The 25069-nt window shown below is 40.6% G+C and overlaps 1 protein-coding gene across 7 annotated transcripts in view; it reads left to right on the top strand.

Moving 5' to 3' along the window:
- Nucleotides 1-24448, top strand: part of KDM4C (lysine demethylase 4C) — a 259002-nt gene extending 234554 nt beyond the window's left edge. For all 7 annotated transcript variants that reach the window (XM_077344954.1, XM_077344951.1, XM_077344953.1 and 4 more), the window contains exons 20-22: nucleotides 12532-12651; nucleotides 18336-18428; nucleotides 23314-24448. In XM_077344954.1, the coding sequence (XP_077201069.1) occupies nucleotides 12532-12651; nucleotides 18336-18428; nucleotides 23314-23490 (390 nt within the window). In that variant the 3' untranslated portion in view covers nucleotides 23491-24448. The remainder of the gene's footprint in view (nucleotides 1-12531; nucleotides 12652-18335; nucleotides 18429-23313) is intronic.
- Nucleotides 24449-25069: the final 621 nt, after the last annotated feature.

The following is a 25069-nucleotide window of genomic DNA, read 5'->3' on the forward strand; positions in this document are numbered from 1 at the left end:
ATAAATAATGAGGATTCCCAAGGGAGAGTACTGTTGTAATTGGTGTAATTATCAGTGGCGTCACAGCACACATACACCTTTTTTTTTTAAAAGAAAAAAGGCTTATCTCTCTGAGAGAAGGAACTAGATACCTACTTGTTTTAAAATAAAAGATGGAAATTCAGAGAACCTGCTTAAAATATTATTGCAACACTATAGCAATATATTGATATTTTAGAGCTGCTTTTAAAAAACTTTTCTTCAGGGTGGGAGAGAAGAAATGATGTAATGATAACATCAGTCCAATCATTGAAAGCTGAGTGGGAGTGGGTGGGAAAAAGAAAACCAATAAAGCTGACTTAAAATTGTCTTCATGAAACACATGAAGCTGTAAGAACTGCTGCAGTGGCCATCATAAAATCCAGTGGAATAACAAACCTTTTACACAAAAATCAGGCTCTTAAAGAGCAGATCCAAAATTAATCCCTGCTTTCTGTGCAATCTGAGAATCCTCAGAAAATACAATTTCTCCCCCTTCCCTAGGAGGTTGTCCAATGAGAAAGTCTGCTTCCTTCTCCATTCCTGCCTCAAGTGATGATGTGTCAACTCTACCTACTATCTCCTCCCACCATCGCCCCCTCCTCTCCATGTTAAAATGCGAATCTGCAATATTAATAACACCTACTTTCTGGGAACAATCCAGAAAGTGAACTTTAAGCCAAACACTAGGACTCTACTTTCCTCCCCCTGCCTCCCCTGTTTGCCTCACAGCATCCACAAGCAGAAGCCATCAAAAGGTGGACCTTTCTCTCCCACCAGATCAGAGAAGCAGCTTCTGCCCCCAGGTGCCTTGCAGCACCTGCGAGCAGAAGCCTCTAAGGAGCCCAATGTATATGAGAAGGGGGGCTTGTTAACCCCCCCCCTCATCAGAGAGGCAGCTTCTGTTCCCAGGTGCCATACAGTGTGTTCAAGGAGCCCGGTGTGCATGAGGAGGGGAACATGTCTCCTGCCCATTGGAGAGGCAGCTTCCGCAAAAGCGGAGTACATGCTGTGAACTGAATCATGTAAAGCGGAAGAAAAGCAAAAGCACGGGTGTGGAATAACCAGAGCCAAATTTAATAATCTATTGAGGATTTGACAGGGGGGAGATGGGGAAGAAATGGAGATAGTGACAGATTTTATTTTCCTGGGCTCCAAGATCACTGCAGATGGGGACTGCAGCAAAGAAATTAAAAGACGCTTGCTCCTGGGGAGGAAAGCTATGGCAAATCTAGACAGCATCCTAAAAAGCAGAGACATCACCCTGCCAACAAAAGTGCGTTTAGTCAAGGCTATGGTATTCCCAGTTGCAATGTATGGCTGCGAAAGTTGGACCATAAGGAAGGCCGAGCATCAAAGAATTGAGGCTTTTGAACTCTGGTGCTGGAGAAGACTCTTGCGAGTCCTTTGGACTGCAAGGCGAACAAACCGGTCAGTCCTAGAGGAGATCAGCCTTGACTGCTCCTTAGAAGGCCAGATCCTGAAGATGAAACTCAAATACTTTGGCCACCTCATGAGAAGGAAGGACTCCCTGGAGAAGAGCCTAATGCTGGGAGCGATTGAGGGCAAAAGAAGAAGGGGACGACAGAGAATGAGGTGGCTGGATGGAGTGACTGAAGCAGTCGGTGTGAGCTTAAATGGACTCCAGGGAATGGTAGAGGACAGGAAGGCCTGGAGGATCATTGTCCATGGGGTCGCGATGGGTCGGACACGACTTCGCACCTGACAACAACAACGACAACAACAAAAAGGAAGTATGGATGGACAGTGGAAAGGGTTTGATAGTATTTTAAAGAAAATTAGTTATCTAGAGAGAACTGACCACAGATTATTAGCATTTAATCTTGGCGTGAACCACACATTTAGAAATCGAGCTGTCTTTAGAACAGATATTTGCCACTTCCATCAAGAGTTACCTTAGCAGATGAACAGACTACCATTTTAGCTTATAAAATACCTTTGCTGAAAGGAATGCCTTTAGAACCTTCTAAAATACTGCAGCATTTTCTGTACTGTCATTGAATTTATTCCAAGTATCCATGTTTTCTGGTTCTGTGTAGTCCAAAAATACGCAAGATGTTTGTATTTATTGCTACACCTCTGAAAGCTCAGCAAAGAAGTGGCAGTAGTCACAAAGAGTAATACAAGATGTATTGCTACACGACTCGGTCTTTCAGTCCTAGTAAATGTGACACAGCTACTGATCATCTTTCTTTCTTTCTTTCTTTCTTTCTTTCTTTCTTTCTTTCTTTCTTTCTTTCTTTCTTTCTTTCTTTCTTTCTTTCTTTCTTTCTTTCTTTCTTTCTTTCTTTCTTTCTTTCTCTCTCTCTCTCTCTCTCTCTCTCTTTTTTCTGGTCAACTACTGTTTTCAAAATGGATGTTACCTCACCCAAAAGAGAGCACAATCATAAACTGAAGTATAAGGGTTTTTCCTTTAAAAAAAATCATTGATAACACGTATCCCTTAATAGAATTATCCTGACACGAATGTAACAACATTCTTTCTAGAGAGGACCTGAGAGAGCCTTCAGTGAGATAAGAACAGTGACGATTAAACTTCCATCATTCAGTACTTTAAATTCATCACCAGCCGTGAAAAAAGAGGGCCATTTAGAAATGTGACAGCAAAAGTACATCATAGAATTTTCTAAAGACTACTTCTGCTTTCTCCCTACATCTAAATTTCACAAAACATCCAAATTACCATCTTCAGCTTTCTTTGTAACAGAATTGGTTGCATTTTTGTGACTGTGGTTCTGAAAAAAACCCAGCAATATAATGGGATGACAATTTGAGTTTCTATTTAAAAATAGAAGGCCTATTCCCACCCCATCCTGCTACTACCATGGAAAGTTCTTCACAGGTTACCAGAACCAGTTACAGGCTATGTCGTTAAAACTTTTATGGACATATACTATATTAATTCCCACACTACATACCATAGCATCCTGGTGTTCCATGGAAGAGCTGCTAGCATACTATGAGAACGAAACACTTAGACTAATGAACCCTGCGCAGGGGAAGCTACCTTCTGCATATCTTTGTGATGTACTTCTCTGGCCTGGCCTTAGCTTCTGCTGAGAGCCGTACTGGTATGATTGTTTCACTTGGCCAAAGCAGACAGGGAGTACTCCAGAACTGTTTTCCCCACTGGAGTACTGGTGGGGTGGCCAGAGACTCCTACAAAGGAGAGTAGTTCTTACTCCAGCACTCCTTTCCATTATTAGTGGGAAATGTTTATCGTATTTTAATCCAGGACAAAAAGCTCCTGTGTCTCAGATATTAGAATACTGCTCTTCCATATCCAAATCTGTGTATCTATAGACATTTCCAAATCCTGCACTTTATAATATATTTATGATTTGCTGATTCTGCTTGTGCTTATTTTTCTCTCTAGCTATCATTAGCATATTTAAAAAATTGTCATCAGTTTGAATTGGTAAGGAAACATCTGTGTGAGAATATGTATGAGGTTTTTTTGGTTTTCCTTGAAAAGATCATGGCGTTGCTTTTTCTGTGTCTAAAATTACTGATGTTATGAGGTGCTGTCACTCAGGGTGATCATCTCCATAGATGCCTGCAGAGTGGGTAGCTGCGACAGGCCGGGTCAGGGTCATCCTTCCATGCCGACAACAAATTCACTTTCATACTGAGTCTGCCATGAAACCGCTAGACGGCGTCACCCCAAGGGTCAGACATGACTCGGTGCTTGCACAGGGGATACCTTTACCTTTTTACCTTTACAAGTGTTCAAAACTGGAAGGTGGAAAGGAGGTGTTTTTGGCCAAGGATGTGTTCATCTGAGTGAGAATTAAAAGGAGCTGTGAAGGGGAAACCAGTGTCATTACAAGAATAGGTAGTCTCACTAGCTTCACAGGGATTTCTCTAGCTTCCTAAAGGGCAGGGAAGATAATGGCATTTTCACATGCCATCTCAAGATCACTTTTTAGATTGGATCACATCACTGTGATTGCTAAATATAGGGCAGAAAGCTGAAGAGAGTAATTCTTAAATCTATCATAATGTACATTCTAGCCTGTGTAGCTTTTCCATTTGAATTAAACAAAGGAAAACTGCAAGTCATTTTGTCATTTCTGAGAGTTGCTTGAAATAATTTGGATGTTGATCAAAGAGGAAGGAACCTGAGCTATCCATAGGAGGGTTACATTGTGGATTAAATCTTATTGACAGTAATAAATACTGAATTTAAAAGATAAAAGAATGTAAAGTTAAGAACTCTGGGATATTGACCTTCGAAATGATTTTCAGAATCTATCAGTGAAAACTGCATAATCCATACTTTAGCAAGCTAAATCCAGTAGATAAAAACCTGACACTGCCTTGCTGATAAGTCATCGGCCTTGGCTAGCATTTTGTTTCCACACCAGCCTTACTGTTTCCCAATGACACCAACCCATTTGTGAATACGCTATGATATCACTGGGTTCAACACAAATCCTTAGCAAATTCTGCTGCTTATTTCCCTTCCTTCTAAAAATTCATTTGTGAGTTTCAGAAATGTTTTATCCTCAATTTCATTACCTCTTGCAATAAGGTAGTGGATAAGGATTCTGACACTTTCTATCAGAATGAGTATGGGGAGCAGCCCTGCACTAGAAAAGCATTTGCTGGAATGCAGGGATTAGAGGACTCAAGGGAGGTTCTTTGTTGTCGATGCTTACTGTTAGAAGGTGATGGTTGAGGTGGCATTGCAAAGAGACTGTAATGCATGGACACATTTTAAAGAAGTTGCAGCTACTCGCAGGTAAAAGAAAGGAGACACAGTGGCCGTTCATGAGTAAATTCTCCCCCCCCCCAAAAAAAAACAGATACCCCTTGCCTGCCTTTGAACTTCTCTTCATGCTCCAATTCCTGAGAAATAACTCACTAAGCACAACTGAGGCAGCTCCAGCCTCATCAAAAGGAAGTTAAAACACAGCAAGATGAAATATCTTGGTTGATCGTATTCCTTTATCCAGTTTGTCAATGCACACAGTAGAAATCGTTCCACAGAAATCTTGTTACAGTTCACAACCCACCTACTGCTATACCTTCCTCCCTATAGAGAGCTCCCCTTTAAATCCCTCTTTAGAGCTCCTGTGTGAGAGAGAGCAAGAGAGAGAGAGAGAGAGCGCAAGATGACCATGTTCAGGTGTCCCCCCCCAAGCTTTTATTTCTGAGAGGAAACAAGGCTAGTGAATTTGGTAAAGCTGGAAAGAGATAATGGAAGGTGAGGGCTATAAAAGTTTTATTTGGTTTATGAGTTTGAAAAGTTTAGGGAATGCAGTGAAGTGGCTAAGCAGAAGGATAGCTGACTGTTGATCTCTGAAGAGGTTTAGCTTGCTCTGTGCTTTATTGCCCCCTTCCCAAGTGGGCTGTATTCCCGCCTTGGAATTTCAGGGCAGGAGGGGAGCAGCAGTCTGTCTCTTCCTGCTGTGGCTGTTTCCTAGTGAGAGACAATCCAAGGTGGGTTGCCATTGCCTCCCCCTGGGTAGTAGCGACCATGGACTTCCTTGGTAGCTTCCCCTCCCAGTGCTGAGCTTCCTGAAGGAAATGACACCTTCAGAAGGTGGTCTGGATGGGATCGTATTCCTGCTGAGCTCCTTCCCTTCCTCTGATTCTGTCATTCCCAGGTTTCACCGCAGATCTCCGGGAATTTCTTACAAAGAATTAAAAAAAAAATTTCCAGAATAAAATATTGACCACTGCACAACAATAAAAAGACGCGTAGGCAATATAATGTGATTTGAATTTGTGGTAGACCTAGTACCTGGGAAGAGGTGTGTGTTCATATTTTGTGTGTATGTGGGTACTAGGGATGCGGCCTGGGAGTCAAGGGGGCAACAGTCTGAAAAACTTTTGGGAACCACTTATCTATAGTGACCATGAATTACTGTGGGAGCTAGAGAACTCCCTGTCTCCATTTCCCTTATAGCAATGTGTGCTAACTTGGAAACTGCTGTTAAAATCAGTGCATATTATCAATGCAAATTGGAGAGGCTTCTTTGTCTAACCAAAAGCTTTAGAATGATAGAATGCTGCAGAGTAGAATGCAATTGAGATTATGTTGTTTAGAACACTGATAGTATTGTCCAGATGATTCGGGGGGTGGGGGTTGATCTTAAGGATCTAGTCTAGTCTAGTCTAGATAGAATATTTTAAAAGGTGGTATCTAAAGTATGCATCGTTTAGAAAGTACGTATCATTTAGACAAAGCTAACTGCAGCGAGCATTTATGTTAGCAAGATTTAATATTCTCCCCTCTGCTGTTCTCCTAGGAAGATTTTTGAAAATGCCCTGTTCTGAAAGAATATGCCACTGTGTTGAAACCATGTTGCATGTTATTTTCTATTGTCCACTCTACACCATTATTCATGGACAGCTCACCAATCCACTTCTTTCTAAACAACACAGATTTGATGATAAGGCTAAGATAATTTTCTTATTAGGAAACAAAAACTCATTAGTAATTGAATTGGTTGCCAAATTTCTACAGCTGACTACGAGGTCTCATAATTGTAGAACAATTACACTTTATGGTGGATTTTTTCCCTGTTTTCTGTGTATCAATAAGGATCTTCTGACTAAACTAGCATTTTTATTAGTGTTCAGGGTAGAATTCAGCACACTAGGATAGACTCTGCAACAGTCCCATCAGCAGATACGTTATATCTCTCCTCTCAGTCACAAGGCCTGCTGGGCATCATTATCCCTCTCTTGGGTGGGTTCAGTCTTTGTTGAAACACCTATATAGAATTTCTGATAGTAGGAATGAACACCAGAAGGATGCTACTGGTTCATATACTGCTAAATGAAACACTGAACATGCTATCATACCTCATTTTTTTGGAAGGCTGCTCCAGAGACAGGGCTATGGATTGAAGACTGTCCAAAGTTTCTAATTCTTACTTTCCAATAGAAGGTCAGAATACGTATTTATTGTCTGAAAAGCAATAAATGAACTATAGAAAGACTTTATTCGCCACCACTTCCCTCACCTAACTAGTGCAGCTTTTTAAATTTAAAACCGCATTTACTTTCATTCATGAAGGTAAACACATTTTGAGGGTCAGGAAAAAACAACAACCACTCTAATATTTCCCTGCTAATTAGTAATGCAGGCTGGTTCAGCCCCCTGGAATAACAAATGCTGAGCAGATCTCTTGCAAAGTAACATGTCAACCTTCCCATCTATTTCAAAGCCCCACTGCAGCAGGACAGCTTGTAGAAATGAGTTTAGCAATCATCTGCAGAAAGGAGTTCTAATCTTATCAAGATGGGAATTGATTTTCTTCGTCTTGATATAAGGGGCTTCACAGTGTGCACATGCAATAGTATCAGTGGGATGGAAAGTACAGCTGCTCAGGCAAGATTATTAGTTTGGAAAACCTGGGGCTGCATCCACGTACACGTCGCTTGTCACCGGCACCTCACATCATCCTTGCCCAAATAAGCCATGCACTGATTTTAATCTTGCTTGGGACTGCCACCAGAGGGGGCCACGTTCACAGGACACTCAGGAGTAGACTGAATACAGGCTGATTGGTTAGAAAAAAACGTTTAAGAACCATAAATATGTTGTGTCTCTGAAAGCTGTTCGCCCTCACTTGAAACAAAGCTAGGGGTGGCATTTTCCCTGTTGGGATGAAGATCATTTTCAGGCAATACACCTTGGCCAATTAAGTGTAAATATTTCATTTCTCTCCTGTTTCTATGCCCTGTTATAAGTGACTCCCTTCTTTGTATTAGGGGAATGCACCATTGTTATTGAACACAATGTTTTTGTGTTGGCAACTTTCAACAGGGAAGTTGCCAATTGCCAAAAATGGAGCAGGGATGCATCTGTGCTGTTATTTAATATCTGAGAAAGAATTCTTCTTTTCTAGACATGAAATCTGCTATAATAACTTAAGTGTTAAAGTTGCCAGCTGCCTATAGAGAGAATTTAATGTCCCTTGAATAGGGTTCCCTTCCCCTGACTCATGCGGAGCCCTTAGACACAGAGCAACCTAGCCCCAAGCTCCCTCCATGGGGAGAGAGTGAAAACATACCAACAGGGTGCATGGAGGGGGAGGGAGGCAAACAGACAACTGGTCTGCAGCTGAGGAAGGGAAAAGCTCAGGGAGAGAGCACTCAGAGAGAGCCATCTTGGTGAAGTGGTCAGGAGCACAAACTTCTAATCTGGCGAGCTGCGTTTGATTCCCTGCTCTTCCTTCACATGCAGCTAGCTGGGTGACCTTGGGCTCGCCATAGCACTGATAAAGCTGTTCTGACTGAGCAGGAATATCAGGGCTCTCTCAGTCTCACCCACCTCACAGGGTGTCTGTTGCAGGGAGAGGAAAGGGAAGGCAATTGTAAGTTACTTGGAGATTCCTTCTGGTAGAGAAAAAGCAGCATATAAGAACTAACTCTTCTTCTCCTGGAGAGGAACAGGTGCCAAGACACTGAGTGAACACCACGCCATACCCTCTTCAGCTGGAAGACGGAAGAGAGCTGATTACAACTAAGGGGGGGGGGGAGGAGTGGCAAAGGGGGAGGATAAAAGGATAGGCCTTGGTAGAGGAAGTGTGGCTGCTGGAAAGCAGAGAAAGCAAGAGAGACATCCAGCTATCTGAGTCAGTTGCATGGGAGGCTAAAAGGGAGAGCTTGAGCTGCAACCCCTGTGGAAACACCCAAGACCCAATAAGGGCTTAATAAGATGTTCCTTAATCACTGATGTTATTTACCTACATGCCATGAAAAGCCTCTGTAAAAGGGGTAGGGTATTTTTCTCGAGGTCTATTGACAACCTTACAGTACATGTGCAGCATTCAGATATTATGTTACTGTTCTCAATTTTGTTTATGTTTGTACTTCTCCCTGCCTTGGATACACAACTTAATATGGTGTTGAGGTTTGAATGTGTGAATGAAGCTGAGATAAATACTGTCAGGACTCTGTCAAGAGGCTAAGCTCCCAGCAGAGTCATTCAAAATGGAATGGTCATACCTGAGATACCAGATCCAAAGGCATCCACCCCCTTCAGGAACCAGCAGCCACATCAGCAGAAGAGAATGGACAGTTCTAATGGTGATGGGGTGGAGGAACTCTTGAAGGGTAGCTACTGGGCAGCAGCAGTATGGAAAGCTGACACCGGCAGAGAATTTAGCATAAACAGCAGCAGTGACACTTCAGGTAACCCTGGTTAGTACTGTGCAGAAGAAGGCAATGGTAAACCATTTCAGATCACCTCATGTCTTGACAACCCTGTGTTAAGACAATCCAAAATAAAAACAAAAACAGTGCTAGACTACAGGGCCCTAAATCAGATAGTATTCAGTCAGTTACATGGGAAGAGCAAAGGGCATTATTAGTAGCACTATTCTTGTAGCACAAGCTGTCAGAGACTATAATGCAAAGTCTAGCCTGAATAATGTCACTCAGACTTCATAGAAAGGCTACCACATAACCTTCATTCAAGTCTATGCCCCAGCTGCTGATGTTGAAATGGAAGAAACTGGAAGTCTTTATGCAAGTGGCCAGGAAGAAACTGATCACATACCTAAACAAGTTGTGTTGATAATCAAAGGTGACTGGAATGCACAAGTGGAAAACAAAGTAGAATCAAATATTATTGAAAATTTGGGCTAGGATCACACAGTGAAGCAGGAGAGTGGCTCAGAATTCATTGAAGACAAGGTGTTCTTTGTGAGCGTATGTTTCAAGCGACCAAATAGACAATTGTATACATGGACATCACCAGATGGTCAATAAGAAATCAAATAGATTACATAATTGGAAATAGAAGATGGAGAAGCTCTTTTCTCCCTGCTAAAGAAAGATCAGCTGCTGATTGGTTCACACCTCAAATTATTGAAAATTGGAATAAAGCTTAAGAAGAACACCAATACTTTCATAGTAACATAGCTGGTTGAAAGGGCTGCTGCGGACCAGATATCAACATTCCTTGAGGAAACTTCAACCCTTGACCCATTTCAGTTCAGTTTCCGACCTGGCCATGGGGCACAGACAGTGCAAGTCACCCTGATGGACGACCTTGGCCGCCAGCTGAACTGAGGCGCTGCTAGTATTACCAGATCTGTCAGCAACGTTTGACACAGTCAATCACAAGCTCTTAGCTCACCACCTCACCGACATCGGGGGATGTGGGACAGCCCTCAAATGGCTGATTTCCTTCCTCCGCAGTTGTGGACAGAGGGTAGAAATAGGTGAGAAATGATCTAACCATCACCAGCTCACATGTGGAGTCTCACAAGGAGCAGTCCTCCTATCTTATTTAACATCTTCATGCTGGTGCAGAGGTTTGGGTTGGATTGCCATCAATATGCGGATGACATCCAGCTCGTCCTCCTGATGGATGACTGCCCTGCCTCTCTCCCAGAATCCTTAGCCAGATGCTAGTAAGTAGTAACAAAGTGGCTCAAGTAGAGTCATCTGAAGCTGAACCCTTCAAAGATGAAGGTCCTGTGGCTGAATAAGAAGAAACCAATCAAGGAAGCGTGCTTGCCCAGCCGGGATGGAGTGCGACTAGCAGTAGCCTGTTCCGCCAGAAACCTGGGTGTGATCCTCGATGCCTCCCTTTCCATGGAGGGGCAGGTCACAAAAGTAGTGCAGCAGGCCTTCTACCACCTATGCCAAGCTAAGCTACTTAGCCCCAGAATACCTAGCCACAGTGATCCATGTGACAGTCACCTCTAGACTGGATTTTTGCAACTTACTCTATGCAGGCCTACCCAGAAACTACAATTGGTTCAGAATGCTGCGGCCAGGATCCTCACAAATATAGCATGGAGATCCCACATCCGGACGGTATTCCAACAACTCAACTGGCTCCCAATTGAATTCCAGATCAGGTTTACGGTTCTGGTAATTACCTTCAAGGCCATATATGGTCTGGGACCAGTGTACCTGAGAGACTGTCTCTCTGCCTATACCCCCAAAACAGCACTACACTCTGCCACCGCCAGCTGGCTAATAATTCATGGCACCAAAGAAGTACGTCAGACCTCAACAAGGGCCAGAGCCTTCTCTGTACTGGCCCCCACCTGGTGGAACGAGCACCCTGAAGAGATCAGGGTCCTGACCGGACTCCTAGAATTCTGCAGGGTCTGCAAAAGGGGGCTTCTCCACCAGGCATTTGATTGAGGTTAATCTGACATATAAACATCCAGCAGTTCCCCTCAAGTCATACCCTCCATAATTTGAACATTTCTGACCTCCCTAGGGGTTCTGTTAAAGCTGTTCTATTGAAAATGTTCAATTTGTTAATTATGGTGACCTGTTAAACTTTTATTTACTGTTAGAATTGTTATTGATATATTGATGTGACTATTATTATTGTATGACATTCTATGTATCCCACAATATTCCCAGGTAAACTGCCTTGGGCCATACGGGAGGGTGGTATAAAAATCTAAGAAATCAAGTCAAATAAATACATAAATACATAAATAAATAAAATGTGAACAGCATTTCCAAAGAGTTAAAGATCATGTAAAGCAGTGGTCCCCAACCCCCGGGTTGGAGACCGGTACCAGTCCGTGGATCAATTGGTACCGGGCCATGGCTCCTCCTCATCCTCCTCCCCGTCTGCTGCCTTGGGGGCTGCGCTGCCACTCTGCCACTGGCTCACCTTTGATGTTCTCCAGTGGCTGCCATGGCTGGGGCTCCCCCTCGGCGTGGCACTGCACAGCTGCTGCTGGCAGTGCCCCCCAGTGGGCGGCAGGAAGTCAGGGGCGCTGGCAGGAAAGCAAGTGGAGCAGGGGTTCAGGTGGCGGCAATGTCCCTCGGCAAAAGACTTACCCCCCGGTCCTCAGTAAAATTGTCAAGCATTGACCGGTCCTCGGTTATAAAAAGGTTGGAGACCACTGATGTACAGAATAGATTTGCATTACTGCATCCAATTGAAGAATGCACATAATATTCCTGTAGCAAAAAGAAATGAAAAACATCAGTGGATGACTGATGAAGCTCTTAAACTAAATGTAGAAAGATGAGAAATAGAATCAGAAGTGAAAATGCAGCATTCCAGTGCGCAACACTTAGAGACAAAGAAAATTATTATAATAACCAGTGTAAAGAAATAGAACATGAAAAAAGAAAGAGCTCAAAGACATCAAGGGGAAATTTAAAGCATGAACTAGGCATGTTTCTCAATATGGCCAAAAGTGAGATAGTGGTTACCCAGTGGATTTTCTTTAATCTAATATAACGGATTCTGACTTTTACAGGTCTAGTGGTCATTCCTATATACATATATACAAAAAAAAAACACATGGCATACTAACACTAGTACACCCGATGTCCTTCAGTTCAGGAAATCTACATTTTACTAGGAAGTCCTTGAGGTTTCTTTATCTCTTAGCTGTGATCTTGATCTCTTTTAATCACACTGTTTTTCAAAAAAGAAGAGTGTGTATTATAATTACAAGGTAATCAAATTGTGCAGATCAGTTTTTAACTTTACCTCCTTGCCTTCTGATAGAAATATATGTTGATGATGTTTTGAAACAGAGTAGAGATTGCCTGAAGCTGGGCCCACCTGTGGAGGGAGAAGTTGTTCAAGTGAAGTGGCCTGATGGAAAACTTTATGGTGCAAAATATCTAGGAACCAATGTGGCTTACATGTATCAGGTAAGTTTGATTGGCTGATGTCTTTGTCAGAAGTTCTCATTGTTTTTCACCCCATGTTTCTTATATATGTAGGATTATATTGGCTATGCTAGTTAGAAAACTTTATAACAGGGATAAGTCCCTGTCATCTTGTTAAGATGATTTTCTCTGGTCTGTATGACAGTTCCTATGATTCTGTGCAGTTCTGTCATGTGGAAAGTGTTCTTAGACTTTATCTCTGCCTTGAGAAGCTAAGACTCTGGCTTCCAAAGATTGGGGTGGGGGTGGGGTGGGGGGTGGGAACTTGGTCATACAGATCATTGTAGGTCAGCCAGAGTGAGTTACTCATTTTAACATATTTAACATATCTCTAAAAGCATGGTATGAACTTGGGTTTTCAGCTGCTTGGACCATAATTCTAAGTATACAAGCAAAAAAAGTGTATCCATTCCAGAATAATACTAACATTTCAGGCCATTAGTGTATTTAAGCAATCAAATTTTATAAGCACAAGTCACTTATAAGCTGGAAAAAAATCTTTGTCATGTTCAATGTTAAGTATAATGATAATCCATCATATATTAGTCCTGGGCAAGTGTAAGAAAGATTGAAATATCTAAATGGCATATTGAAAAGTCTGCAGTTTATGCTCAGATTATACAGACATGCACAAAAGTATGTAATAGTAGCCCATTGGCTCTTATAGGAGTGGAAAAGCTATTTCTGAAAGGAGTGTAAAAAAGCAGTGTAAAAGCAGAATTTCTTCATTTCAAATCCCACCCCTCAGGTGTTTCAATGCATGGTGTGCGATGACTTGCCCATATTTTTACAGCTGGTTATGAGCTAATTGTGCTAATTACCCTTTGTCTTCTCTTGACTGGCCTCTTACACATGGGCATTCCCAGCTGAGAGTATTCATAATATTGTGATAAAAACTCCTTACATAAAGGTAAGGGTCCTGCTTTGACAACAAGATGAACATATAAACTGGCAAAGGAAAACTTGGGGGAAATGGTTCTGATGGTCCTACAGAAAGGCAAATGAAAGTAACTTGAAACATTGATGCAAAGCTCTTTTGAGCTTCACAAGATTAGATGTTGTACAATTGGCCATTGTTCTTGCCACGTGTGAACACCAACAGATTGAATGCATACCTCTACATGCAAAGCAGGCCCTAGATGAGTAAATATATTTCCTATTTTTGTAGAAACAGAAAATATATGTTAAGTGACCGTTCTAATGTCACAAGCAAAACATTAATAACGCGCATGGTTTCACAGTTATGTGTCCTACCTTCTAATCATGTTAAAAGGAAGTTTATCCTCCACTTGATTCAGAATGCTTAGTTAACCAGCATCACCTAGAGGGTAGTCCCTTCTCCCTCAGCCACTTTAGCAATTTGTCTTTTTCTGGGCAGGAATCTGATTCCTGCATTGCCAGCCAGCCAGTCTGATGCCTCCAGCCATAGCTGGGCTTCTTACAGCCAGCACTGTTGGCTGACATCAAGGACCTCCTTCCTGCTGAACCTGCCTCAAGCTTTTGGGAACCAGTTCTGCTGGAAGGCCCTGGGACAGCTGGCTTGTTTGTCTCTGTGTTCTGTGGCTCAGGAAGAAGGGGAAGTGTCCTGCCAGATTGGGATGGGGTAGTGCTGTTGCCATGGCTGGTGGGGTAGATTCCTGCAGATTATTTTTGTTAGGGGCTGAAGCAGAGGCATAAGTATCATTATCTAGCACATTTAATTAACCAGCTGCACCCATTCCTGATGATTGCTGTATAACAAAGCTTTCACTGAAGCAGAAGAATCTTATGATGTGTTGCATAAAAAAGAAGGAATATTTGGTGTGATTTAAACAAGCAGTTCATAATGATAAGACAGCATTCAGGAGGTATTTCTTTGTGAGGACAAAGAAACAAACTGTTGAAGAATGGTAATGGCACCAGATCCTTGCATAATTCTGGTGAAGTTGCACATTACCTTGCAGCAATAGAACCATGATGGCTTGGAAGGAGTGATTTGTATCAGATAGCTGAGAAGAATGCCTCAGTTGTTCCTAACACCAGTTGCTGTTCCCTTGAACTCCCCCCTCCCCCAAAAAAAGCAGACTGGGAATACTGGTGAAAATGAAAACAGCTGGGTTGGGAGATTTTCAGGAGGGAAGCAACTGGCAAGGAAGGTTTAACTACTCATTTCCTTCTCCTCACTTATCCAAAGTCAATTACCTGTCCTCTGGTCAGTTTGCAGTCAAAAAGACCATTAGGACTTTGTCACATATAGCTTTAGTGTAAGAGATGGTTTGTCTTTATCATATGCAATTAAGTTTAAAGTATTTGCATAGATAGTGCTTCGATGTTGCAGATCTAAACGCATTTATAAGATCTGTATATACACAAAATTTAAAAATGTGTTTTGCACATCTGTGCTTTTCATACAGATAAGTTCAATAAGTTGACAGGATACAGTTAATACATTTCTAAAGAAGGTTCCATTTAAGCAACTGTTGGGGCTTTTGTATGTTTCCCTTAATCACTTTGAGACATAGTAGTAATTTGTCTGTAAAATCAAATCTATATTTTTGAGGGAAAATTTGAGCCCCAAGCGTTTAGTGCCTTGCTTGTGGGTTCCTTTTTAATATGCATATGCAAGCTTATGAAGCTGACTATCTGCGTACCTAATCAAATGCTTTATAGCAATTTCAATTATTAAATCACCAGTATATGATGTCTAAATGCAAGAAAATCACATGGAGAAAACTAAATAGCAAATGTCCTGCATATTATTGTGATAGTGTTTTTATTATTATTATTATTATTATTATTATTATTATTATTATTATTATTATTATTATTATTATTATGTGTTGTTATTATTATGTGTTGTTATTATTATGTATTATTATGTGTATGGGGCCGAAATACATTAATATAGACAGTGATTGACAAAGTTACAGATCCTCAGTTCACCCACTGAGGCCTAATCCAGATTTGGATTCATTAGAGATAGTCTATTGACCCCCTCTGTCATAACCCTTTATTGAGCAACCATTCTTCTTATTAAGTATCAACCGTTTGGGAATGGTTTCTTGCAAATTATGAATAGACTTTGACTTTGAATTAGCTGTAATAGAAGATATGACCAAATCCTCTATGAAAGAATTGGGATGGGTGGGTAGATGGAACATAGTAAAAAACAAAACAAAACAAACAAAAAACCCTCAGTCTCCTCAGATTGCCTTGGATGCTTTGTTTTTTTCCTGTCAAACTCAAATATGATTTTTTTACCCATTAGAAAGCATGCAAAATTAATAAATTTGGTGAGCCAGTTTGGTGTAGTGGCTAGGAGTGTGGACTTCTAATCTGGCATGCCAAGTTCGATTCTGCACTCCCCCACATGCAGCCAGCTGGGTGACCTTGGGCTCACCACGGCTCTGATAAAGCTGTTCTGACTGAGCAGTGATATCAGGGCTCTCTCAGCCTCACCCACCCCACAAAGTGTCTGTTGTGGGGAGAGGAATGGGAAGGCGACTGTAAGCTGCTTTGAGCCTCCTTCGGGTAGGGAAAAACGGCATATAAGAACCAACTCTTCTTCTTCTAAAGGTTATCAAAACAAGCTTTCTCTAGGTAGTGTGCTGTTGGTGAGGTTTCAACCATTGAAGTCATTCCTTTTGAGGCCAAGAAGGATTTATGAAGTCACTAGTTATATAATAGCTGACCATATAATATGATTTCTTTATGATTTAGGAAAACACATGCATTTTGATTATTTTTCATAGTCTTGTTGAAGTGTAAAGCTATTATTTGTTTAGAAAATTTCTATGTCAGTTGAGGCAGCTCTTAGCCAAAGCAATAAAACAAGATCAGCCAAGACAATAAAAATGAGTCAATGAAAACAAATTGCATCAATAAACAATCACTAAAACAAGCCAAGTCAATAAATCGAATAAAATGCTCTCAATAAAAACAAGCTAGGGCATAAAGACATATAAAACAAACAGAATTATCTAAAATGGTACTGGTAAAACAGTCCTCTGACGAGGAGCAGACTATAAAACAGCTAAAAGCCTGGACAAGGACATGTGTCTAAAGAAAAATGGTGGCAGGCAAGCCTCAACTGGGAGCACATTCCAAAGGCAAGGTGCCACCACTGAAAAGCCCTGGCATTGGTCTTCATCCAAATGACTTCTGGAGGTACAGCCACAGAAAGCATTTCTTGAAAGGAACATCTGAACTGGTGGGCTGGATAATATTGGAGAAAGAAATCCTTCAAATGCTTTGACCCCAAGACATTTAGGACTTTATAGATAAGAACCAGCGCTTTGAATTGTTTCTGGAAGCACAGCAGTAGCAACTGCAGCTCTTTCAACAGAGGGCGGATATTATTCCTGATATATTATTATAACTTGGCTGCTATGTTCAGGACCAAATGAAATTTCCTAATGGTTTTCAAAGGCATCCCCACATAGGATACATTGGTGTAATCAATTAATTAATTGGATTTTTATCCCACCACTCTCCAAAGACTGTGGATGTGATCAGAGCATGGATTATTATAGCTAAATCATGTTTTTTGAGGAATGGGTGAAACTGGTGTGTCAGCCCAAACTGACAAAAAGTGCTATGTGCCACAGAGGAGACCTCTTCCTTGGCCAGGATCAAGTGCAACCCCCTCTAGGACATGCTGACTCTTGAGCACTTATGCAGCTTTGTCACTGGCCACCAGTACCTCAGCCTTATCTGGACTGAGCCTCAGTTTATTGACCCACATCCATCTCAGGCATCTGTTCAGGTCTTTAATGACCCCTTCTGACTCAGCTGATAAGAACATATGGAATTAGGTGCTATCTTCCATATACTTTTAATACAGGTGTCTGTATTATATGTGATGAGGCACTGGAACTTGTGCCCATCTGCCCTGGGAAATTTCATGTCTGCAGTTTGGGCATGACTTGAATAGAGATACATACCTCTTGGCTTTAATCACATATGTGTAGAGGTTATGTCTTCCTACTTTATGATAAAACATCAAATATACTAATAGGTATTTGGACAGGAATTCAAAGCGCAGTTGTAGATAATGCTTTGTCAATGTCTGACAGGTGAAAGGTCGTGTCAAAAAGTAACTTATAACTTCTGAAAGACAGAGCTAGTGCAGCAGCAGAGTAATTTAGCATTCCCCACACCTAGCTGCATTTCATTTCTCATTTTCTGCTAAAGGGGTTCATGCTGGATTAGATCTAAACCTAAGCATGATAAAGCTTTTCATCTTCTGAACCGACCATTTTTAAAAAGTTCCATCAGATTCAATATAATTCTGTTAACTGGCATTTCCTTTAATATCACTCATACCTTTCTCCTTTTAACATAAGTCTCCCGCTAACTTAAAAACAGAATGATTAATACATCACTTGGAAAATTAGAGACAACTGTATCAAGCTATATAATGTGTGTGCATTATTCAGAATGCCTAGGATTTTTGCTTTTGGTGTTGTTATGGTGTGTACTTCTGAACTTCTAAGGCTGGACTAGCTTAAGGTTGTCTGATTTCATGTAGTTATTGCTTCATGCCTCTAAAATTATACATTGGATTTATATAAAAGTGCCAAGAAAACTCTCTGTCCAATTCAAGAACTTGCATTTGGCTACCCATGATAGCTCATGTAAATAACAGAATAATGATAATTTGATGAATTTCCTTCTTTAAAAATTAGGTTGAATTTGAAGATGGTTCTCAGATTGCAACAAAGAGAGAAGAAATCTACACTCTTGATGAAGAGCTGCCTAAAAGAGTAAGAGCCCGATTTGTAAGTATCATTGAAGAAGTTTGTGCTAGGAACTGGGCAAAATACCACAAAGCCTAAATGTAGAATTCTTGACAATTCACACAAATGTTGTCAAGCTTTAGCATATTTGTGACTTTTTTGAATTTATGTCATAGCATGTAAAGTGAGACCTTATTTGCCCTGTGAAGACTTCTCTCATGGATCCTTTGGTATCATTATATGGTATTTCACTCACAACTTGGTCATTCAGGGGAAATTGCAAAACGGTAGCCATGTTAACCCTCACCTCTGGAAGGCTAGCCTAAACTTTTTGTTAGTCTGTCATTGGGGAAATATATTGCCTCCTTTTGCTGTTTGCTCCAGATTTTACAGGGACTACAAAGTTTAATTTCTTTTGGAAGGGAAAGCATTGGAGAATTTTAGTTTTCATAATATTTGTTTTATTTACAAAGGGACAAGCAAAGCCTAGCAGAAGCAAATAGACTTTATGACTATTGACCCCAATCAGATTTCCAGAGAGAAGATGTCATACATCTAACTCAAGATGAATATTTAGTTCCAAATTCAAATATGTGTATATGCAACACACACACTCCTTGCACAGCAGTTGTCTGTAACCCACCCACCCCCAATGCCTGTAGATGAATTACTAAATGAGGAATGGCATCCACTAATTTTAAAGCAGTATTAAAGCTGTGTTATAAAACCCTTTACTCCTAGAAGCTGACACCTTAGGCAAAAACAAAATTCCTAGCAGTGTGCTAGGTAATGATGGCTCATATTTTCAAGACAGGGAAAAACTCATTTAACAGAGATAGCAGCAATATCTTAACTGTAGAAAAGCAGAATTGTTGCAGATTCTCTGGCAGGCCAGGAAGTGTTAAGTCAAAATCTATTCTGTATAAGCTAGAATCATGCCTGTAAAAGTGGTTCAGTGTCTTTGGTCTAACAACCTAAATTCAAAATCTGGAGACTACGTCAGTAGAAGCAACATTTGCCTGACAACATATACAAAAGAGAAGGTGATTTGATATTATAATGATGTGTTAGATTCAAGTCCAGAAGCACTTTGGAGATCAGCAAGAGTAAAAGCACCCTTCATCAGACCAGAGTAGAGTAAAAATGGAGATATCAGTGTCCTTTTTTCAAAGTCAGAAGGTAGGAAGGGTGTTGTAAAGGATGCAGAGATACAATACATTTTGTAATCCGGTTGATTAGAGCAGAGGGAAAATTCTTGGGGGCAGAAAATTATTTGATTTATTTATTTAGCAAAGCCAGCTAAAGTGTACAACGTTATATAAAATAACAATACAAATTAAAATTTAACAAGTTTAAAACATTTTAAGACCATTAACCTTTAAATCCACGTCTCTGGATAGCAGCACCACCAGTTATAGCGATGATTCTAGTACATTGATCTAATTCCAGACTGAGATGTTGTTGTGGGAGGTATTTTTGTAGTGAGGCTCATGAGGTGTTATAGGATTCACATGCTCCAACCAAAAGCTTGTCAGAAGAGTTTTCTCTTGCAGGCCCTGCAGAACGGCGGCAGCTGCGTCAGGGCCCATATCTCCTCTGGGAGCTCATTCCATCAAGTGGGGGCCAGGACTGAAAATGTCCTGGGCCTGGTTGAGGCCAAATATACTCCTTGGGGCCAGGAACTACCAACTGATTGGTGTTTGCAGAACAGAGTTCTCTGCAAGGGCTATAGTCAGAGAGCTGGTCCCTCAGGTATGCTGGGCCCAGACCACAAATGGCCTTAAATACCTAAAACCTGATTCAGAATTCAACTGTAGCATCTGTAATGAGATAAGAATCCTAGTTCCCTATTCAGCCTTGGGGAGTTCTGACCTTGTGAATGAACTCCTTATAATTTCCCCTTGAAATATCTTTGTTTGAGAACTGCCCCAAGAGAGTCCTGGATGATTAGTTTAGTGTCCTGGATGATTAATATAGTGTCCAAATCATGCAAGCAGATAGTCTTGCCTACTCTGCTCTGATTAGACCTTACTTGTGGTACTGTGTTCAGTTTGGGGTACCACAAGGATATTGATAAGCAGGGATGTGTCCAGAGGAGGGTAGCAAAGATGAGGAGGAGTCTGGAGTCCAAATTTGTAAGAAATTCTGAAGTATTTCTACCATGATTTTATTCTGTTCTATGTTGTTGCCTGTGATGGTGTTTATCTAGCCTAGCCTTTTGCCCTGGTGTAACACAGATGCTTATGCTTGACACCCCAAGGTCAGTTTCCTGCCACAATGTTTTATGCCACCTTACCTCATTTCCACATTCCTGTCCCTCCCTTTCCCAGATCTTCCTGTTCCTTGATGGCCAAATGATTATCTCTATGTTTTGAGTCCTTTGAACTGTACCTGTTTCAAGTTCCCAAGGGAGGGCGAAGAGTCCCTTTATGATTCACCCTATGCTTTGTTGAATCAATTCTGACTATATCTTCAAAGTAGATGCTTACATTTTCTTAAATAAAGACCTTTTAATTCCGTGAGTTTACTTATTTAGAAATCGAAGTATCTCACAAAATCCTATGAAGAAAGGTTTAAGGAACTGGGTATGTTTAGCCAAGAATGGAGATGACCGAGAGGTGATATGGTAGCTATCTTCAAGAATTTGAAGGGCTGTCATATTGAGGATGGAGTGAAGTTGTTTTCTGTTACCTCAGAAAGTTGTGCCAGAACCAACAGGTTGAAATTAAAAGATTGATTGGCTAGACATTAGGAAGAACTTCCTGACAGAGCAATTTATCAGTGGAACAGGTTTCCTTGAGAGGTGGTTGACTATCCTTCCTTGGAGACTTTTAAACAAAGACTAGATGACGATCTGTTAGCAATACTGATTGTATGACTTATTAAGAATTTAGTCAGATTATGAGAGAGAGGGTAGGAAGGGATGAACCACTGCTCTGCTCTTGCGGCCCTTTCTTATTTGTCCAGAGTAACACTAATCACCACTTTGGTCAGGAAGGACTTTTTCTCCAGGTCAGATTGGACCAAAGATCTTGGAGGCTTTTTGCCTTCCTCTGCATATAGAGGAAGGGTCATGGGAGGAGTGGGGAGTGTATCTGTGAATTTCCTGCATAGGACTAAATGCCTCTTGGGGTCCCTTTCAGATCTGTGTTTCTAAGATCAAAGTTGCGTTCTTTATTGTAAACAATTTTGCATAGGGTTGTCTAATGTAGAAATCAGAAGGGCATTGCTGAAATTTGATTACATATATAATATTGGAAGATCAACAAGTGAATGAACCTGGGATGGTATGGCTGATATTGCTAGGTCTGGTTACTGTGTTGTCAGAGTGGATGTCGAGACAGAGCAGGCTTGTTGCAAGTCCTGGTTCAAGAGTCCATGCCCATGTTTGGAAGGATATTGCTGTGTGTGAGAAGTTTAATATTAGGAGGCTGTCTGTGGGCGAGGAAAGGTCTGCTTCCCGATGCCTTTGAGAGAGAAGTATCACTGTCCAGCATAGGCTGTAAGTTGTTAATAATGCATCAAAACAGTTTGAGCTGAGAACTGTGGTATTCTGTTTTTGTTCAGTTTGGGCCTACATTGTAGCAAGTTGTCACTTGGTATCATTCTGGCTTTGTTGATCTGCAGGACCTACAACAGACACTCTTAGAGTTTTAGTACCCGCTAGATGTAATAAGAAAACAGATCAACAAAGCCTTAAATCAATCTTTTGCTCTCTCTCTCTCTTTTTTTTTTTGGCCTATGGACCATAATAGATCATGTAGACCTTTTTTAAGCCATGTTTTTCAAAAAGCCAGTCTCCATAAAATAGACTTCTGAGCCTTAAAAAATGAAATTATGTCAGATGCCTTCAGATTAATCTCTTGGGTTTTGTCTGAGCTCCATATTTCCTTATTTTGAATAACACCAGTTTGGACTTTTGTATCTCCAGAGTGGGAAGCAAAATACTTTAAAAGCTTGGGTAATAGCTAATAGAGGACAAAAATCAGAGCTGGATTTATGCATACAACAAGCAAACCACAGCTTATGGCCTCTAAATACAAACAAATAGCTAAATTAAGATTTATTTGGTAATTCTAAAGGGCATCTTAAATTTAACTTAGCGTTGATTCTCCACATGTATTAATCCAGCCCTGCTATAAGCATTTAAAGAGGCCCTTTCCTGCATCTGTCTTATTGGTTTGGAAGATAATGTGCTAATTGCTTCCTAAGCAATGCATCATAAATAGTTCTGCTGGAGAAGCAGTGCAGTGAATTCTATCCCATTCTGGCATGATTTCAGACACAGCTGGTGGCTAATGATTAATAATGCCACATTGTCCAGGAAGGTCCCCCATATAGTTTCATGGTCTACCCCCCCCTTGCAGAACTTTCAGGTGTTTAAGTAGTGTCCATAGCATGGGAGGAAGAAACAGGCATACAGTTGAACAGAGAGGAGGAGCCTTGGAGGAAGCAGTACTCTACTATGGAGGTGGCAGTCAGTTACTGACCATTGGCCAGTTCCACCTGTTGGCCAGTTCTGTTTACATTGACCTCCTCACAAGAAATATTCTGCTCATGAGAATAGGCTTGCTTATGAGAAAAGGTCTATTCATTGAGCAAGCCAAATGATAGAAAATTGGCATAGTTGGAGAACAGCTTACAAAAAGCAGACTAGGAGAGATGCTGAGAAGATAGGAGACTCTATCTGTTCATGGCTACAGAGGGAACCAGGAAAAGAAGGAGCAGAGTAGACATTACTCCTCTTCCCTTTAACCAAGTTAAAACCTTTCTCTACCCATCTTCCTTTCGCCATTTTTAAATGTATATTTTATAAGAGATTGCTGCTGTCTTGATTTTGAAGAAATTTAATTGTATCAAAATAGAAAAAGATCCAGGTTTCTATGCTGTTATTCGGTGTGATTATATAATGGACACCTGTTTTTAGTCTACAGCATCTGATATGAGATTTGAAGACACATTCTATGGAGCTGATATCATCCAGGGAGAAAAGAAGAGACAAAGGATGCTGAGTTCCAGATTTAAGAATGAATATGTGGATGACCCTGGGTATCGCAGTTTCTTGAAAAGCTCATTCCAGAAGAAGTGCCAGAAGAGACTATAAGGAAGAAAAAACAATGAACTCATGGACAGTTCACCTGCTTTCTTTCTGTGTATGAGCAGGGTGTTAAATATGCGGTAACTCACCCTTCCAACACAGAGATATTGTTATTAATTTCAAGATCAACCTTTGTTAAGTCATACTTCTAGCTTCTGGTCAAAGTACTTCAAGTGTACCAAATATTTTTCCAAGAAACATTTCAGGTCTATAAACCTGTCCTTCTAAACCTCAGTGGCCTAGTTTGGGGTTTCTTAATTAAAATCTGAATGGTTAATTTCATCCAAGGACTGGACAATGCCATATTAGTAATCAAAACAACAAAATTATGTACCTACAGTAGGATACATCAGTGGGGGACCAGTCATCCCTCCATGGAAATCAATGGCAAGCTCCCATTGATAGCTGTTAAAGAAATATCAGACCAAGTCATAGTATGATATCCCCTATCTAGATGGGGATCTCTTTTCTTTCTCCAAAAGCTAGGAATTGTTATCTACTTTCTGCAAAGCGATTCCACATTTTTGCTATGAGACAGTCTATCGTTAAAAAAACAACTTCAACAACTGAGATCTGCAAATGCTAAAGTAGCATAATTTTGTACAATGCTATCCACATTGTTTTATGCCTTCACTGCTTTCTGTACTTTCTGATCAAAACTTAACTAGTGAAATAAGATGGGGTTGTGGCTTCTAAAAAAAAGAAAATCTTCAGTCAAAGGAAAGGAATGGTGTACATTTAAAGATTGAGATTTTTGTCATCTATTTTTGAACTTTTGGGGGGCAGGGAGCAGTTTGTACAAAAAAAGTCTTTCATTGTGTTTGTAAAATTAGAGTTTGCATATCTTTGTTTGGCAGGCTAGTTTTAAACTAATGTAAAGAGTAATATAATATGGTCTTCCCTTTTTAAAGAATAGTCTGCTAATTTAATGGTGTTTGAAATAAATAAATGATGTGCTTATTAATTTTGGGGTGTGGCACTTATAATTCAATATCCAACATGCATGGACAAACAAACTAAAATTTTTGTCCGTCAGTCTATGTGTTTTGGCCGCAGCATTCAGTTGTGTTTATTTAATTAATTTATAATTTGATTTTTGTACTGCCGCTCCCAGCAAGCTGGCTTGTGGTGGTTCACAACATATATATAATATATATGTATATAATATCAAGCATAAAACACTCATACCATAAACACATCCTAAAATCCCCCAGTTACTAATAACAGCATCAAGACAGCGGTTATAAGCTACAAAAAGTCTCCCCCAACCTCTAAAGCAGTTGACCAATAAGCTGGTACAACTGGAGATGGAAATAATCAAGGGTGGCTCAAATAGTGGTTCTAGGTTGATCGAATACCTAACCGAGAAACCAGGGGGAGAGGGAGCTGATATTCCCAGTATTGATTGCGTCCAACATTTGTTTGTTTATTCATTTATGTGCTTATGTGTTTAATTGTTTATTTGTTATATTTATATACCACCCTCCCCGAAGGCTCAGGGCAGTTCACATAAAATAGAACAGAAACAATACAGATAGATTAACAGTAATGAATGAAGTAAAGCAAGAAAGGCATTTAAAGTCTT

Source organism: Paroedura picta, chromosome 7 (genome assembly GCF_049243985.1).
Source record: "Paroedura picta isolate Pp20150507F chromosome 7, Ppicta_v3.0, whole genome shotgun sequence".
Classification (NCBI taxonomy): domain Eukaryota; kingdom Metazoa; phylum Chordata; class Lepidosauria; order Squamata; family Gekkonidae; genus Paroedura; species Paroedura picta.